The 17,831-nt window shown below is 50.1% G+C and overlaps 1 protein-coding gene across 8 annotated transcripts in view; it reads right to left on the bottom strand.

The window, feature by feature from the left end:
• Positions 1–17,541, bottom strand: part of Crtac1 (cartilage acidic protein 1) — a 155,349-nt gene extending 137,808 nt beyond the window's left edge. For 3 of the 8 annotated variants that reach the window (XM_078030302.1, XM_021733197.3, XM_021733199.3), the window contains exon 1: positions 17,350–17,541. In XM_078030302.1, coding sequence (XP_077886428.1) covers positions 17,350–17,373 — 24 coding nt within the window. In that variant the 5' untranslated portion in view covers positions 17,374–17,541. Of the gene's footprint in view, positions 1–12,212; positions 12,339–17,349 lie in introns of all 8 variants that reach the window. The other 5 variants (XM_078030387.1, XM_021733196.3, XM_021733200.3 and 2 more) reach the window with 3 other exon arrangements.
• Between the last annotated feature and the right edge of the window lie 290 nt (positions 17,542–17,831).

Here is a 17,831-nt window from a genome sequence, read left to right as displayed (position 1 = left end):
ACACACACACAATAAGAAGTGCCTTCTCCCCTCTCATGCCACACTATTCCACAAGCCTTTACAGACCTTTCTCTACATTGCAACCTGCCCCATCACTGTGGAGCACCTTGTCCTGATCTGCTTTCTCTTTCCATGGCGCCTATCACCGTAAAACACACAATATAATTTACTTACTCATTAAACTTATTTACTATCTTCCTCTGCTACAATATAAGTGCCACTTGAGCAAGGAACTTTGTGTGTTTCATTCACTGAAGGACACCAAGCCAAGGGCAGGGTACACAGTAGGCACCCAGTATGTATTTGAGGAAGGAAGAAAGGAAATATACACAGGCATCTTCCACATTCTGGGAGAAATATTGAAAAAAAAATGCAGAAAATAACCACTCTCAAAGAGTGCAGAGGTGAGGCTAAGGCCCCCATGAGCATCCAGGCCTAGAACAGCAGAGGCAGTGGGCTGTCTTCCTGTGGGATGTTGGGACGTACTCCAAAAGTAGCCTGAGGGGAATCTGTGACTTGCAAGTTCCCCGAGCCAAGATCCCTCCTAAAGGCAGCTGGCCTCCAGACCAAGAAGCAGCCAGTCAGGGGATGCATTCCAGCAAGGTCTGGCGGGTAGCACATCATTCACTTGGAGAAATTAAACCATTGCGTGCGTGTTTTATTATAAATTAATTATGTATAATGCATTGTATAATTCATTATTATATCTCTAACATAACTCAGGGTGTTGCCAAGCAGCCTGGGGCCATGGGAGCCGGTGGCACTCACCCAGGAGACAGATGAGAATGGCCAGGGAGGTGGAAGGACTCCACCCTCTCTGAGCCTGAGCAAGGGAGGCACTTGGAATGCTCCAGATGGCGCCGCCCTGAGACTCTGCCCGCAGGCGTAGAATTAGACCTCAGAGTGTTCCAAAAGCTTGCTGGGACATCTCACAGAGTCTGTGCAGGCCCAGTCCTGCCAGGCAAAGTGTATCTTCCCGCCTTCGGAAGGCAGCAAACCTCTTCCTGATGGGACTTTTGCTGCTGGTTCGACAGTGCGTCTGGAGGCTGAGAACAAGGTTGGCTGAGACTAATGTCTTAATGAGGGAAGAGCAAGGAAGATCTGAAGACTGTTTCCCTACATGGAGACAGACGCTCCTGCCAGCAAATGAGCTTGCTCCAGGTCAAAGGCCCAGAGACAAAAATGAAAGGCCCAGGCGCTGCCTTCAGAGCCAAGATCGGAAGCCTCCCTGGTGCCCTGCTGGAGGAGAGGCCGGAGACAGACCTGGGGCGGGGCTCCAAGTGCACGGCAGAAACTGCTGGTGAGCCTTCAGGGGATGGAGGTCTTGTGGCATGTTCATCGGGTGCATGTTGGGAGTTGCACTATCAGATCTGAGTTCATTTCAAAGAACAGAGACTTCTGAATAAGACAGCAGCTTCTACTGGACTGTCTAGTCACGAAAGGCAAATGCATCACCATAAGAGTTGTAGGACTTGGCAGGCAGTTTGATTGGATAAAGGAAACTCATAATTGGATAATGAGTGGTTGGGGTGGGGGGAAGATAAAGAGTGTTTAATAACCTGTGTAAAGACGTGATGAAATGTAGCATGGGTTTGAGTCACCGGACTTTTCAAGGTATGACTTCTATTGAAGGGACAGCAAATGAGTTTCAACTTGAGAACCAAACCCAAGAGACTGGCAGCAGCTGGGAAGAGTTATCAGCTTGGAAGAGTTATCAGCTTACAACATCTGCAATGAGTGTGGAAGAAGAAAGTGGCATTGGGTGTGCCTTCCAGAAGCAAGTTAGTTCCTTGGAAGCATCATACCTACTATCATTTGGGTCAGTGCCACCAGGCATTGGGTCCTGTTCAAGTAATACAAGCCTGACTGTTAGAAATTTTCTAATGAAGACTGTGAGGGGCAAGAACTGTGATCCAGTCTCTTGCTTTCTATCTGTTCTCTGAAAAGTTAAGCTTTTAATGAAAGGAGCTAATTGGGGAGGAAAAAAACTATACTGTGTTACTCATTTCCAGATAAATAACTAAAAGCAAGATGAAAAAGAAACAGGGCACCTCTAGGTCAACCTCTCTTTTTCTTAGTGATCTTGAACAACACAACCATTTGGGTCCCAGGTTTCTCCTCCAAAATGAAGGCTTGGAGATCTCGAAAGGTCCTTCCTGGTTCTAAAATTCTGTGATGGTTTAAAGGATTTTCTTTGGGAAAAAGACCTTCAGCAACCCCTGCCCCCGACACACACACAGCTTCTTCTGTAATCTTCAAACCAATCTGCACGGTTTTCTTTTCTCAGCATATTAAACATGTTTGAATAAAATAGCTTTCCAGGAGGGTCCTACAGTGGTTCCCTCCAAAGCTCCAAGGCTAGAGAGAAACAACCAGCATGAATGTGGATCCTGAATTCACTCAGAAGGCAGAACCAGTGGGGGGCCTCCCCCCTGGCAAGCGGGGCAGGGGGAATGTGTCCTTTACATTTTACTCTCCTGACAGGCCAAAGTCGGCCCATGTACCCACCGGGGCTCCTTGGTACTTACTAGTGGAAAGTTAGCTGGTAAGGGGTGTGCTATCTTGATGGTGGATAAGGAAACAGTCCTGATGAGGAAGTTTAGGAGACAGTTGATAAGTATCAACCTCTCATCTCAGGACTCAGATGGAGGAAATCATCAAAATGCTCCTCCACACCCTGGCTACCCGGAATGATCCAGGCACTAGAGAATCAGCACCGGAGTCTGTCAGAATGCAGAATCTTGGGCCCCACCCCAGACTTAACAGACCAGAATATGCATTTTAATAGGATGTTAGGTGAACTGAATGCACATTCAAATGAGGAAAACATTGCTCAGTCTTGGCTGTACATCAGATTCACTTGGGGAGTTTTTAAAAAATTCTCACGCCTGACAATGATTCCTTGGATAAGACCTCCAAAGCACAGTCAGTGAAAGAAAAAGTAGATAAAATAGGCTACGTCAAAATTAAAAACTTTTGGGCATCAGGGACATAGCAAAAGAATGAAAAGACAACCTATAGAATTGGGGGAAGATATTTGCAAATCATAAATCTGATTAGATATTAATATCCAGACTATATAACTAAAAAAATTCCTAAGACACAACAGAAAATGAAACTATTTGATTCAAAATGGGCTAAGGACTTGAATAGACGTCTTCCCAAAGACATACAAATAGCCAGTAAGAAAATCTAACTACATAGTGAATACCAACAAAACCGCAGTGACATGTCGTTTCACACCCATTAAAACGGTTGTGATTAAAAAAAGAAAAAAAAAAACCAATGTTGACGAAAATGTTGGTAGGAATATAAAACGACCCAGCTGCTGTGGAAAAGAGTATGGTGGTTCCTCAAAAATTTCAAAATAGAATTACCATATGCTTTCGCAATTCCTCTTCTGAGTAAATACTCAAAACCATTGAGAAAAGATGGCTTAAGAGATATTTGTACACCCACGTTCAGGGCAGCATTATTCACAACAGCCAAAAGGTGCAAGTGACCCAAGTGTCCTTGGATGGCTAAGAGGATAAACAAAATATGGCATGTACATACAATGGAATACTATTTAGCCTTAAAAAAGGAATGTGATGTGGATGAATCTTGACCTTGTACTAGTGAAGTAAGCTAGACACAAAAAGACAAATGTTGTTTAATTTTACTTCTGTGGGGTACCTAGAGTAATCAAATTTATGGGCAGAAAATAGAATGTAGTTTCCAAGAGCTGGAGAAAAGGGAGAAAGTAGAATTAGTGTTTAGTGAGTACAGGGTTTCCGTTTGGGATGATGAAAAGCTCTGACAACAGATGGTACCAGTGGCTGCACAACAGTGTGAATGTGCTTAATGCGACTGACCTGTTCACTTAAACCTGAGGAAATGGCAAATTTTACGTTTTGTATATTTCACCACAATCAAAGATGAGATGCCTGCATCTCATCCCAAGATCCTAGGACTTAATTGGCTTGAGATGCAGTCTGGGCTTGGATTTTTAAAATTTCCCATGTGATTCTAATAGGTTGCAAAATTTCAGAAACACTATTCTATACCAGTGCTTCAGGTTCCTCAAACTTGAACGTGTGCATGAATCTCCTAGTGGTTCTTGTTAAAATGCAGATTCTGATACAATAACTCGGCTGCAGAGCCCAAGATTCTGTATTTCTAGCAAGCTCCCAGGTGGTGTAGGTGATGCTGATCCATAAACCATACATTGAGTAGTGAGATTCTTTACCACAGCTCCCAAAGTCATGAAACCAGGCTGTGTGCTACAGTGAAGGTACAAGATTGGCTCAAGAACCTTCTGCTCTGCTTCTAGAACTAAGGAATTGAAATCAGTCACTAAGCAATGCAATCCCCAGGGCCCCCCAGACTCAGGTCTTGGAACCCTCAAAGTAGTAGCTGTCTTTAGTTCAAGGTCAAATTACCACCATGGATTCGGAAGGACAAATGGATTCTGGTTCTAGGTTTTGTGAAGAGGTGAGAAGAGGGGAGGAGTTGAAACTGGAGGGGGTCAGCCCAAGGAGACCAGAGATAGGTGTCATCGAAAAGAGGGGCCCAGAGAAAATGGGATATGAGCAGGAATTTGTAGGCCAAGACAGAGACACATGCCAATGTGTTCCCAGAAACCGCCAAAGGAAGCGCCCTATTACTATTTGTTGAAGTAAGGAAAGAAGGAAGGAGTCCAAATAATAATATAAATCAGCAGAAACTATTTGCAATTCATCACAGGTGTCTAGAAACTTCTTTCTCTAAATCCACGCTTCTCAAACGGAAATGTGCTTGACAATCACCTGAGGATCTTGTTCAAATGCAAGTTCAGGTTCAGTTGATCGGAATGCCTAACACACTGTCATGAGATGCTCGGGTCGCTGTCTGCAGACCTCACTTTCAGGAGCCAGGGTCTTGACAGGTTGGCTCCCAACCCCAGCTACTCAACAGAATCACCCGGGGAGCACTGAGAAATAAGCTGCTGCCTGCGCCCCTCTCCCCGAGTGTAATTTAATTGGTCTAGGGTGGGGTTTGAGCGCTGTATCTTTTTAGAAGCTTCCCAGATGATGTAAATGGGCAGTCGGATTGAGAAGCACTGCCCCAGACTCGTGGTCCGCCCCCATGGGAGTGCAAGCTGCAATCTGATTCGAAGTGAAAAATGTTTTTGCTACTAAAATTCATCATCGGCTTGTTGAAGTATTTGAAGAAAATCTATTTAGCCAGAGTGTCAACAGAAGCAGGGGATATGAAGTTTGGGGAAGAAAGCACAGCAAGTGGATACTGCCTGAAGCAGAAGGGCAACGGGTGCCCGGAGTGACCTCGCATTTGATATGGCTGGCTCGGGAAGCCTCCTGTCACACCACTGTGAACATCTGAATCCTTTGGGAGAGCAGGTAGGAAAGTTAAAAATAGAAAGGAAAAATGGGTTGAACTGAGCATTTCTGTTTTCTTGAATGCTGTGCATCAAGCACCTACATGGTAGAGTACTATCAGTGGTACTCATTGGCGGGAGTAGCACCTAAATAATATGCCGAGTATTACACGGTATATAGCATGTGCTAGTACACAGCACCAGTACTCTAGTACATAGCTATGGTTCTCTGGCACACAGTGTGTAGTACTCTATGCACTATCTGTTAGAGATGCAGTGAAGACTAGGATGTAAAGCTGAATGAAACCTGGTCTGTGCCTTGCAGAGCCCTGCCAACAGGCAGTGGAGCAGGTGTGATGCCCTGTGTGGGGGCCATGGATGGCTGTCCAGGGTCAGAGCAGCCCAGAGAAGGCGAGACTAAGCAGCAAAGGCGGAGCTTGGGCAGAGGGGCACAGGGTCAGAGCACATGGTGCCTCGGTAAGGAACGTGTGCTTCTCGCACAGGCAGGGGAAAAGGGGGAAGAGACTGGTCTTCATAAGGGCCAGAGGTGGTGGAACTTGTGGTTCAGGCTGTGAGAAGAATTGCTTCATCGTAATAATTTCTTTAAAACGCTCCATAAGCAAACTTTTTGAACAATCCTCAGCAAGATGAAGAGAGCCCAAAGCCTAGAGTCAGCGACCTGAATTTGAAGTTCAAGCCCACCGCAAACCAGCCAGTGACCTTGGTGGGTTGTTCCACCTTTCTGATCTCCTGGGTCTCCATGTGGCCTGCCCAGGGGTTAAGTGAGTCCCAATGAAGGCCTGGCAGGGAGCCTGGTGGGAGGCAGCCTCGAGGCTCATCTCCCATAGTGAAGGGTGGAGAGTCTTCATACATTGGCTCAGGGTCACATGCAGCCAAACTCAGTTTTCTGTGGCCTCGGGACTTTCCTGAATTGGGTCTGAAAACTGGTAACCAAGCAACCTGGATTCTCCACTGTGGGGTCAGGCAGCTTACAGCAGAGGCTTCCAGGGCAATTTCCAGGGCAAGCAGTTCTTTTGCAATTATCCAAGGAGCAAGGACACACCCCAAGCACTCACAAAAGCAAGAAGCTGGAAGGCTTCAGATGTTGATAGCAAGCAGAGTAACGCAGACCCCTTCCAGACTCTTGTCAGAGAGCTGGGACACGGGGAGAAGGCAACCACGGAACCCTCCACCCTGCACCGGCCGGGCCACCAGGTCCACACAGAGACCCACAGAAGAACTAATGGATCTAAAGCCACACGGGTGAAGAGCTGACAGCTCCGCCTGGCTCATTCACCACAGCCACGCTTCCCACAGACCTACAATAAACCTGGCCTTGAGCTGGGTGCTGGGGTCAAGGGGAGAAAGGTATTCAAGATGGGATCTCAGAGAGACCCAAGTGATCTGGTGGGAGGAGCTGATAAGGGCCTTCCCGATGGCGGGTGCTGAAGCTGGCCTTTGAAGGATGCCAAGGAGGGCAATTGAGGCTGGAGCAGGCGGGAAAGAAGAGCAATGCAGACAGACGGCAGATGCCTGCAAAAGTCAGGGGACCCAGCTGTGACCCCAGTTGCCCTCCAAGACTGCCTATTTCCAGAGCCCGCTGCTGGGTGAGGAGCTGGCAGGGAGCACTCACTCCCCACGCCTCCATTCCCTCTGCAGCCCCCTCCTCGGGACTAGAGCGGATGGTCTCCACCAGGGTGATTTTGTTCCCCTTCACGGAGGGACATTTATCAACCTTTGGAGACATGGTGGGTCATCAGACCAGGGAAGGGGGTGTTACCGGCAAGCAGTAGGTAGAGTCAGGGATGCTGCTGAGCTTCCCACAGTGCACAGGACAGCCCCACAACAAAGAACCCTCCAACCCCAAATGCCAACAGTTGGAGATTGAGAATCCTGGACTAGACCCCCCCACCCCCACCTCATCAGACTGGCCACAGAGCACTAGGAGCCTTCCAGGACGTGCCCTGCAGAGGCCACCCTGCCACATGCTGAGCTTGACCAGGCAGGGGCCCTGCTCCCACACACGAGGGAGTGGGTGGGCAGGTGCAGGTGCAGGGATCAGCAAGCTGACAGTCCCCAAACAGCTGCATCCGTGACAAGGGTGGCATTTCCTCTCCATCTGCCTGAGCCCTGCCTCTCCCACCCCGGTGGTCCTGAGTTTGAATAGGAAATTGGAATGCTTATTCACACCTCAACTCGGCCGCCCACTGGAAAGCTAGAGTCAGACTCCGCTCTTGGTCTTTGTTCCTCACTACCATGGGTTGTGGAGCCAGTCGTCCTTTATGACGTCAGAAGGCTGCCCAGTTTTCCCGTCCTGCGGCTGGGATCTGTTCCCTTGACCCTTCCCCTGCACAAGAGCAACCCTTCCTTATTTCATCTCACCCACTTTCTAAGTCTCAGAGCTCAATATGTGGCTCCTCAGCCTAATTTGTGGGGTCTAGAGGCAAGGCCAACAGAGAGGCACAGAGCTGCAGTTTCACATAGCCAGTCCTGTACGAGGAATGGACAGCCATAATAACGGCAATTACCTACCACTGACCATGTGCCAGGCACTACTCTAAACCTTCACATGGATGAGTCATTTAATCTACATAGTAACCTTTCGAGGGTCCTTACAGATAAGGATGCTAGGGCACAGAGAAGTCAAGTAACTTGCCCGGGGTCACAAAGCTGGTACTCAGTAAACCCAGAATTTTTATCTAAGCCAATAAGCTTCAGAATTTATATTTATAGGCACTGCACTCAACAGCTCCCTCACCAAACTCGTCTTAAACCAAGTGAGAATGGAGTGCCATTGAAAGAGCAAGCATTTCTGCCTGGGGAAGCTGGAGAGATGAGAGACAGAGGCAATGGTGAGCTGGCCACAGAGACACAGTGGAGAAGCGCTCCAGGCCAAAGAGACAGCACTGCATGGAGGGGAGGCTGGTTCATGGAGGGGAGGCTGGTTCATGGAGGGGAGGCTGGTTCATGGAGGGGAGGCCGGTTTGTGGAGGGGAGGCCGGTTCGTGGAGGGTTGAGTGGCTGTGCAGGGCTCAGGTAAGACAACTGGTGGGAAGGAGTGAGCTAAGGAGGTTGGAGACTGTGGAGGCGGTGGGGGCACGAGATGGCTCTGGTGGTGTGGTGGAAAGAACATGGTAGGGCTGAGCGGGAACTAGAGATCCCCAGCATAGGCAAGGCCCTGGGTTCCATCCCGGGCACCACCACAAAAAGAGCAGGCCAAAGAGGAGAACCTGTGCAGGAGGCCATGAGGGGGCTGGGCTGGACACAGAGGACAGCAAGAGGTCACTACCATGGCCCCAGTGAGGGAGGATGCTGAGCTGTCGTGTGCTCACGCCCACTTGCTAGGGATATCTTATGTGCAAACTTCAAGTCAGGCACTGTCCTGGGCACTAGGCCACTGAGAACAAGATGAAGTCCTGCCCTGCGGAGCATATGCTCTGACACCTCAGTTCTGTTTCTCCACCGTCCCTGACCTGCCAGCCTGGGAGAAGCTCCATATCTCAGCACCCCATTCCCACCCAGAAGGAGCCATGTCCTACACATCTTCCCCAGCACCAAGAAAACACGAGGCTTCCTCTGCCTTCCCTCTATCTAGAGAGAAGCTGCAGCAGCTCTCAGAGAGGAGATTTGGTCCCTTTCCAGAAAAAGGCAGAAGAAAGCCCAGGGGGACCCAGGCTAAAGGGCACTGCAGAGACCACTGAGCTAATGAAATTTTGTTTCTGAAAATGAGAGGACGCCTGGAGTCTCCTAGGCTTATGTGCAGGGTCTAGTAGGTTCCTGGTGGGTATGGTTAAGTGCTCGGCCATCCTGCTCTGTAAAATGGGAAGGAAGGCTTGTAGGTTTGCTCTGGGAATGAAGTGGGATTAATGGGTGTTAACTTCTGAGCCCAGTGCTGGCCAGAGAGAAAGCCTAGCCGTGTAGATAATGGAAACAATAATCACACCATTACTACTAGTAATAAATGTTTGCTGACGGAACAAATGCATCTCGGGAGATGGAGCTGGGGCATGCAGGTGCTCCCCTTCCAGCAGGATCTGTCAGATGCTGAGCAGAAGGCTCCAGACTGTAGGACTTTGAAGAATAGGCTTTGCTTCTGTTACTAATTTGTCTAGGAACCCCAGTGGAGTTCTTTGACTCCTTAAACACTGCTTTCCAAATGCAGGGCCCCCTCAGTAAACACCTTCTTCAAACGTGCAGAAGATGCCTGCTGGCCAGGCATGGGCCCTGGCCTCACTCAGCAGGCTGACACTGTGCACCACACACTGGGATAAGTCCAGCAAAGCAACAGGTACAAAGTCCGGGTTGCAGCCTGTGGGACGGAGGGATTAACGAGTCAGGTGGGTGGAAAGGCTCTCCAGAGCAGGTGAATTGGGATTCCAGGTAGCTGAGACCTATGGATCAAAGGCAAGGATGTGAGACAGCTTGGTGCATGCTGCGAATGCAGCTGGTGCTGCTGGAATGCAGTTTCCCAGACAGGGGGTAGGAGAAAATAGGGACAGGGAGAGGGGGAGATGGAGCTTTGTGTAGAGGCTGCAGTTGGGCCCTGTAGAGCCTGCCATGCCAAGGGAAGGAGCCTGGAGTCACACCGCGTGAGAGGTTTTGAAGTCAGACAGAGACATGATCAGACTTGCATTTTCCAAAGGGCATTTTAGCTTTGGGCAGCAGCTTGCAGGCCAGCTAGGCTGTGTTTCTGAGCAGTGAGTGAGAGTGTCCCAGAGGGGATTTGAACAGAGTGGGCAGGGGCGGGGCAGGCCACTGGATGACCTCCAAAGTTCTTTTCCAGGCCTGAGAGTCTATGGGTCAGGTTTTTCTCCCTAAATCATTTAAAATGCATTAGTGGACCTTGCTATTTAAAAGCATCTCCTGGGAATCTTTCTGTGAAGCAATGATTCACTCCCTAGTTTGTCTTCGGTGGAAATCCAAATTTCCATCTATTCCACCAGCTCCAAGGAAAAAGCTACATGGCGCTCCCTTGAAGGAGCTGGGGGGTGGGGGAAGAGAAAGGGCCTGAGAAGCAGCTGGGGATGGTGAAGAGAAAGAGACCCCCGGCCTTGCCTCAGGTTCAGGACAGGCCATCACATGGTGGGTGGGCCCTGCACGTGGCCTCGGGCCCTGCTTGATCAGGGGGGTGCTGAAGTTCACGTGGCCTTGGTGCCAGATGTTGGCTCAGGAAAGAAACTACAGGGAAGCAGGCCTCACTGACCCAGGCCAGTGTGGAGAGCCACTTAGAAACCAAAGGCCACCCCTATCCCAGAATGGCCACCTGCATTCCCTTATTGATTTGTTCATGCAGAGAGCACCTGTTGAGCCCTTTCATAGCCAAGTGCCATGATGGGTGCTGAATCTGTAGCTAAGAACAAATGACACAGTGCCTCCCCACACCAGTGACAAGCCAGTGTTTTTTCCTTCTTGAGGACTCTGATTTTCCTACCTGCAAAAGCCCTCCATAGCTTCTTAGATGAAAGGTATGTGGTAATGGTTTCCAAGACAGAGGCTGTTCTTAGAGACCAGGGTGAAAGCAAACACGGCTTCACTTAGAACAAGAGCCTGTGGCGATGGAAAGAGCCTGTCCCCCAACTCCTCTAATTACAGGGACAGACCTCGAGAGGCTAAGGGATCTGCAGAGCATCCAAAGCAAGGATCGAGGCACTAAGGTCCCCCTGCTTCACTGGGGTAGGGAGGGAAGCAACCTTAGTTTTCTGAGGGAACCCCAAGTGACTTCCTACCTCCATCCCTGGGTACAAGGAGACAAGACCAGCTTTAAGCCTTCTGCAAAAACCACCAATGATGCCCACCCAGGAGGAAAAATGTGGGTTCCCAGGCCTGTCTCCCTCCTGAGAGCCTATCAGGATTTTGCAACACTGGATGCTTCTTTTCAGACAGACATTAAAGGAGGCTGCGAGGCCAATGCAGAAATCTCCCCCATGGTGGCCGCGCTCCGCTCGGGTAGGTGGAGACTGGCATCGGGAGGGAAGAGGTCCCTGCAGTCATCCCTCCTCTGGTCACAGGGACAGTCCCTGAGCTCAGCAGTGATTCTGTGACCTTGTCACTCTACTTGTCGGGTGCAAACAAAGATAAGAGTAACTGGAAACAACAGCAAGGGTCATTTTACACTCTCTGCACTCTCGATTCTTCTGTAGCTAATTAAAGTAATATGTCAAAATGTCCCTTGGAAGAGATCTTTAAGAATATGTCTGTTAAGTAAACAAGGTTTTACTAATTAATGACACGCCTTACCATCCCTCATTGAAGTTCCCTGCAGAATCTCCCAGTGCCAGGAGGGCCGAGTAGGAAAGGGTAGTGGGGAAGTCACCATCTCTCCTTCCTGGAGGGAGTGGGGACAAATCCAGTCACTTGTCATCTGTGGAGCTATCAGTTTCTCCTCCGGATGTTGATCAGATTTCCTGGGCTGGAACCAACTCACAGGGCCAGGGGACTGGAATTTTTCCAAGAAGGAAACGCTTTGCTTCTTATGAAGTCAACATGATTTCTTTCAAGGAAAAATTTCATCTTTTTCTCTTTTTAAGTGTCTAGCGTTTATGAAGGGCAAATCTTTGGACTTTAAAGATAAGGATTGTGATATACTTATCTTTTTCGAAGACCACTCCCCATCTCTCTCTCTCTCTCTCTCTCTCTCTCTCTCTCTCTCACACACACACACACACACACACACACACACACACACACACAGTAATGGGGATGGGGGAATGATTTTTGTCCAATATGATACAATGAGTCAGTGGCAAAGCCAGAAATAGAACTTTCCAAACTCCCAAATTCATAATAATAGCAATATTAACAATAGTCTCTAATTTTCCAAGCATTTTCACAGTTCATATTTAATCGTTGCAATAACCTGGTGGGGAGTGTTGGTAAGTCAGTCAGTCCAGGAGAGCAGATCTGAGTTTCAGGTCAGCTCTGCACTTGCTTGCTCTGTAATCCTGGCTGGTCCTTTCTCCTCTCTGGATCTCAGTGTCCTCAGCTGTGAAACAGGAGAACTAGATGAGAACACTCTCCCACCTTCTAATGAGCTGTGAGGCTGCTTCTCCAGTCCAAGGGTTCTCAACCTTGTCACTATGGATATTTGGAGCCAGATGACATTTGCAGGGGCGGGGGGGGGGCTTTCCTTCATGTTGTTGCATGTTTAGCAACATCCCTGGCCTCTACTCACTAGATGCTTGTGGCACCCCTTACTCCAGTTGGAACAATTAAAAAAAAAGTTGTGGCTCCATGGTAGAGCGCTTGCCTCGCACGTGTGAGGCACTGGATTCGATCCTCAGCACCACATAAAAATAAATAAAAACAAAATAAAAATATTGTGTCCAACTACAACTATATATATATCTCCAGATATTGCCAAATGTCTGGTGGGTAGAGGCCAAGTAACCTCTCTAGTCACTGCCCAAGGACTTTAAGAAGGTCAAGATCATGACTGATCCGGTGGGAAAAAAAGGTCTTCTGGTCCTCTCCTCCAACCCCGTCACACCTTTCTACACACTTTTTGAACACAATCGCTCACTTTTTTTTTCTTTTTGCTATTTCTCATTTCTTAAATGTCCTAAGTGGTCCAGGGTGCGTTTGGTGTGATAATGAGCCAATTGACTTTATACTTTTTCCTAAGGAGAGTTCACGGGTTTGTGTACCCTAAGCAGCTACTCGGGCTCTCCAGACGTTCCTCGCAGAGTCCAGGCTGGCCTAGAAGTCTGTATCTGCAGCCTGCAGGAGGCTCGGTGAGCACAAATTTGTCAGCACTCTTAAATCACTGGGCTCTGAGGAAGGCTTCTCCCAGCAGAAAGATCCTTCCTTAGGAATCAATAGCTCAGGGCCCTCCATCACATTCAGAATTATCCTGGGACCTGTAAAATTTCTTTTCCCCCCAAGCATGGCAGAACCCCAAAGTGAAAACCCTGAGATGGGAGAGGGAGGAAGGCTAGGAGGGAGCCCTGCCAAGAAGGCCTTGTCCGTCAGCCTAGATGTCGCTGTGAGCAGAGGCAGATGTGCAAACCTGGACACTTGGCCTCGCTTGCAGGGGAAAAGAGGACTCTGTGTGGTTCCCAGTGATCCAGCAATAATCTCCCCTTCCAGCTGAATACCTCTTCACAGCTTCCCAAGGGCACAGGCACACGAGAGATCATCTCCCCTGGTCTTTGCTACCCACCCCTCATCACAGGGTCGCCAGCTTCACCACATAGCTGAGGAGAAAACTGAGGCAGGCAGGGGTCAAGTTCAAGGTCTCTAAGCCAGTAACTGGTGAGTCAGGTTCTAAGGTTCTGTCTTCACTATTAATAGTGAGAGCAGGTCAACCACCTAGTGAGGCTCATGAAAGGGACAACTTCTTGTTTGCTCAGCATCTAATGCCATTCTCAAACTCTGTACCCTGCCTCATTAAACAAACATCCAGAAAGTTTGCGCTATACCTATATCATATGCAGTTATATTCCTCTGGCTCTACCCAGAACTAGAACCACTTCCCCAGCGAACGCAGGGAGCGGGCCAGGGTCTCAAGCATAGCTCTCAGAATTCCACTTAAGTAAAGGGCCACATTTGCCTCACCTCCCTCCTCTCCTGCCGATGAAGACCCTCTTGTCTGGGAGCCTGAGGGAGGAGAGCATCCTCAAGCATCTTCCCTGGCAACAGGCATCCCTTGGGTGAGTCTTAGGGATAGCAGAAAATTTTTACTCTCAGAATTCTGGCATGGCAACAGTGGGCTCCTCCTGAGGTTAGGCCACCAAGTCTGCTAAGGCCCTGAGGGAACCCTGAAGAAGTCCATACAGCATACAAAGAAACTAGATGAGGAGAGGGAAACAGAGCGAGCAGCCCATGTGTCACTCAGCAAATCCGCTTCCCAGGGCCTTGCGCAGTGAGACTCACAGAATGGAAGAAAGGGCAATGGAAATGGTAGTATCTTCCAGGTCACCTAAGAAGCTTGAATAAGAGGATTTTGCAAAAATAGGACATCCTAGCACTCTGACCTTGAACTGGGAGCAGCAAGGATGGGGGAATTGGCAGATGCTCTTTGGAAACTGTCCAATTCATCCACGATCTGAGTTTGAGAGGTCCCACCAGGAGGGTGTGAAGCTAGGACAGAGAGGCTCCACTCCAGCATGTCTTAGCGAGGAAAGGAAGAGCACCAGGCCTGGATTCCAAGACCATGGTGAGGACCTGGGTACTTCTGGTTCCTAAGTTCATGAATAGAAAGCTGGAGTTGCATGGCTTTTGCCTAGCAGCCCACTTGGAGTCATGAGATAAGATAGTGAAGGAAAGGGAAACAATACTTAGAGATTTCCATGACCAGTGCATATGCATTCCCAGAATCTTTATCTCCTCATTCTGGATATAGATTTAAAGGAAATTCCCCTAAATTTAATAGAGCTATTAATTTACCAAAGTCTGGTCAGTCAATAATTACCAGTGCTGATGGTAGAGAGAACATATGCTCATCTTCACACTAAAGAGGAAACGGGTCACTGGAGTGGAAAAAGCTACACATAAAGAATCAAAAATCCTAGGACCTAGTCCCAACTTTTCCACTGAACAATCATGTGACCTTGGGCAAGATACTTGCCTTTACTGGGCTTCACTTTGTCATTGGCAAATTAAGTGCATGCGTGAATTTTGGGGATAGGATGAGGCTGCACTAGACAATTCCCAAGGCTCCCTTCTTCTAGCTGATATTCTTGGGTTCTGTGAGTCCTCAAGGAAAAGGAGTTCAAAGAACACACCAGTGTCAAGTACAAAGGAATGATCTCAGAGAGCGGGTGGAGCTTCATACCAGCTTTGTCTCCTTGCAATGTAGTGTGAGCACGCACCTGTCCCATTGCACTTGAGGTCACAGGACCACCTGAAGTCCAGAGAGCATGTGGTGGAATGGCTCTAATTGTGTCAATGGCCACTGGTTGAGGGCTCAGGTCTGAGTTTGCTTAAAGCATTAACTTCCATGGCCAGTGAAGGGCAAGAAGTGAGAAAGTCAGTAGTCTTGAGCTAGGTACACTTGGTGCCCCCTACTGGACACCAGGAAACTTGCTTCACCTTTAAGCTCCCACCAACTGGGCAGGCAGCAAGGAAGCTTGAGAACCAACACTGGCTGTAATAAGATGTTTAATAGAACTATTTCCTTGGCTGGTGTCCCTCTCCCTATAAGAGTCTATGTTTCACTTCTTAGGATTAAACAGGCCATTGGTCCACACATTTACAGAGATACCCCTGTGCAGCCATAGGAAGCCCAAGGCAAACATCAAGGTGTAAAGGAATAAACTCAAGAGTTCAGAACACCAGGTGCAGCCCAGATGGAGAAAAAAGGAAGAAAGAGCAACAAACAGGTATTTCATTACACAAATCCCCACTGGAGAGAAGGTCTTGGGAAATGCAGCAGAAAAATGTTGACTTCAGGCAGGCAGAGGTTGGAGCTGGGGTTTGTGAATGAATTTCCAGCCCCCATAAAAGATTTCCAGGTGGAGGCAGCTATCACTGGAGTTTGAACTCAGCCCTATGTTCAGAGATGGCGTAAGGTGAAGGATACAGCCCCAACCATGCATCTATAGAGCAGGTAACCACCACCTACCTTGGACCTTCTCCAGAGTCCTTTAGGACCAACTGGAAACTGGACTATTCTAATTGTGGTCCTGTATACCAGCACCAAGACCCTAAACTCCCTTTAAAAGACTTTTAGGGCTCACTGTCAGAAGGATGTTCTTAATAAAGTCAGAAAGAGAGAAAACATTCCTCAAGGACCATATCAGAACAACCGCCATGTTCCCACTCTTCCATCCTCCACTTCTCCTTTCCCATGGCTGAGAGTGAGGTATGATATGACTGCCTGAATTAGCTCTAATTCAGTCCTGGGTATTTCCTGCCCCAAGTTATCAGGGTCCCAAATCTGCAATCCAGCTTTTTCTCTTCCCACATGAGTTCTCCCAGCACTCAAGACAGCACCACAGGAACAGTCCCCTACTCCTGGCACCCCCTTGCTTCTTTTCCACCTGGCTTCACTTGGGAACTCCTGCACCATCCCAGAAGGTACCTCAAGTGCGACTCAGGAATGTGTCCTGCCTGGAGAACTCAATCACCTCCTGGGACACACAGAAGGCATACTAGATGAACCCACTAGCAAAAGCAACAAGAAACATTAGTCATACACAGAAGAAGCCCCCACCCCCACCCCTAGGGAGGCTCGAATTCAGGCTGGGATGACTTTGGATTCTTGAGTTGGTTTCTGCAGAAGCGGGACTAACCAGGCTCCCAACTAATGTACTGCAAAGAAGCGCGCTGCATTGCTGGGCATGCCCCCAAGCCCGGCCTACGGCTCCATCAGAACCTCTGTGGGCTTCTACAGTGTCGAGGGGTTCGCCCGGTTCCTCTGGAATGTCTGAAGCAGGCTTGCCTGAGACAGCCTGAAACCGAGACCACACCTCGGTCCAGCAAAAGGCGGCTGGCAGCTACGCCGCGCGCGGGGCTCGCTCCTAGAGCTCTCTGCCACCCAGCGCTGTGCAGAGGAAAGAGCTCGGCTTCCCCGGGGAGGGAGAGCCAGTCCCAGGGGCTCTTGTCCAGCTCCGATGACCCCTCCCCAAGCGTAGACACTGAGCTAAGACCAGTAGCCTCCCCGGCCCGGCCGAAGCTGAGCCTGGCTGGCTGGGTGACTCCGGATACCCCTTGCACAGCCTTCCTCACCTGCTCCGCCCCCTCCCAGTCCCCGTGCCCCCTCCCCAAACACCTGACCTCCAGTGCGCCCCGACACCTTCTCTGCCAGCTGCAGTCTGTCGCCCCTACACCCCGGCTCCCACCTCCTAGACCCCGGCCAGCGGGGGAGGCTCTGCGCGCCAAGAGTCCAGCGCCTCTTGGCAAGTTGGGAGCAAAACCACCGCCTTCGCGATCTCGGTCTTGCCAGGTTCCCAGCGGCATTCCAGCCACCCCCGAGAGCGGATGGGAACCCGCGCGTAGAGCTGGCGAAACTTTCTCCGCCTGAGGGGGTGGGGGCTCCGGGAGTGGGTACTCACGCCGGGGTCAGCGCAGGGAGTCATCCTCGGGCTCTCTCAGCCCCTCCGCCTGGGGGCGTCGGAGCGCGGGCGCTCGCTGCCGCCTTTGCCGCCGCCGCCGGCGCCGCTGCCGCCTTGCAGCTCCCAGCCCCGGTCCCGGGCTGGCCTCGAGCCTCCCGCCCCGACGCCTCGCGCTCGCTTTATACAACTCCACTCGAGCGCGCCCGGGCTTATGTAAAGGCTGGCGGAGGCCCGCAGCCAATGGCGTGGCAGCTGAAGCCGAGGGCCCAGGGTTGGGGGGCACCCGCGCAGCCAATCGCGGCCCGGGGAGCCCGGGGAGCAGGGTGGGGGAAGGGGCGCCTCCCCGCGCTGATTTAGGAGCCGGGATTGCGGTGGCAGCAGCCGGCAGCCGGGCTGGCCCGGCGCGCCGCGCCGCGGCAGGCACTAGGGTGGGCGGCGGCGAGGGCGGGCGCCCCCGGCGCTCCGCCGCGCCCCAACGCTGC

The sequence above is a fragment of the Ictidomys tridecemlineatus genome, chromosome 1 (assembly GCF_052094955.1).
Source record: "Ictidomys tridecemlineatus isolate mIctTri1 chromosome 1, mIctTri1.hap1, whole genome shotgun sequence".
Classification (NCBI taxonomy): Eukaryota; Metazoa; Chordata; class Mammalia; order Rodentia; family Sciuridae; genus Ictidomys; species Ictidomys tridecemlineatus.
Note: the sequence above shows the minus strand (reverse complement) of the source record. Positions and strands in the feature narration are given on the sequence as shown.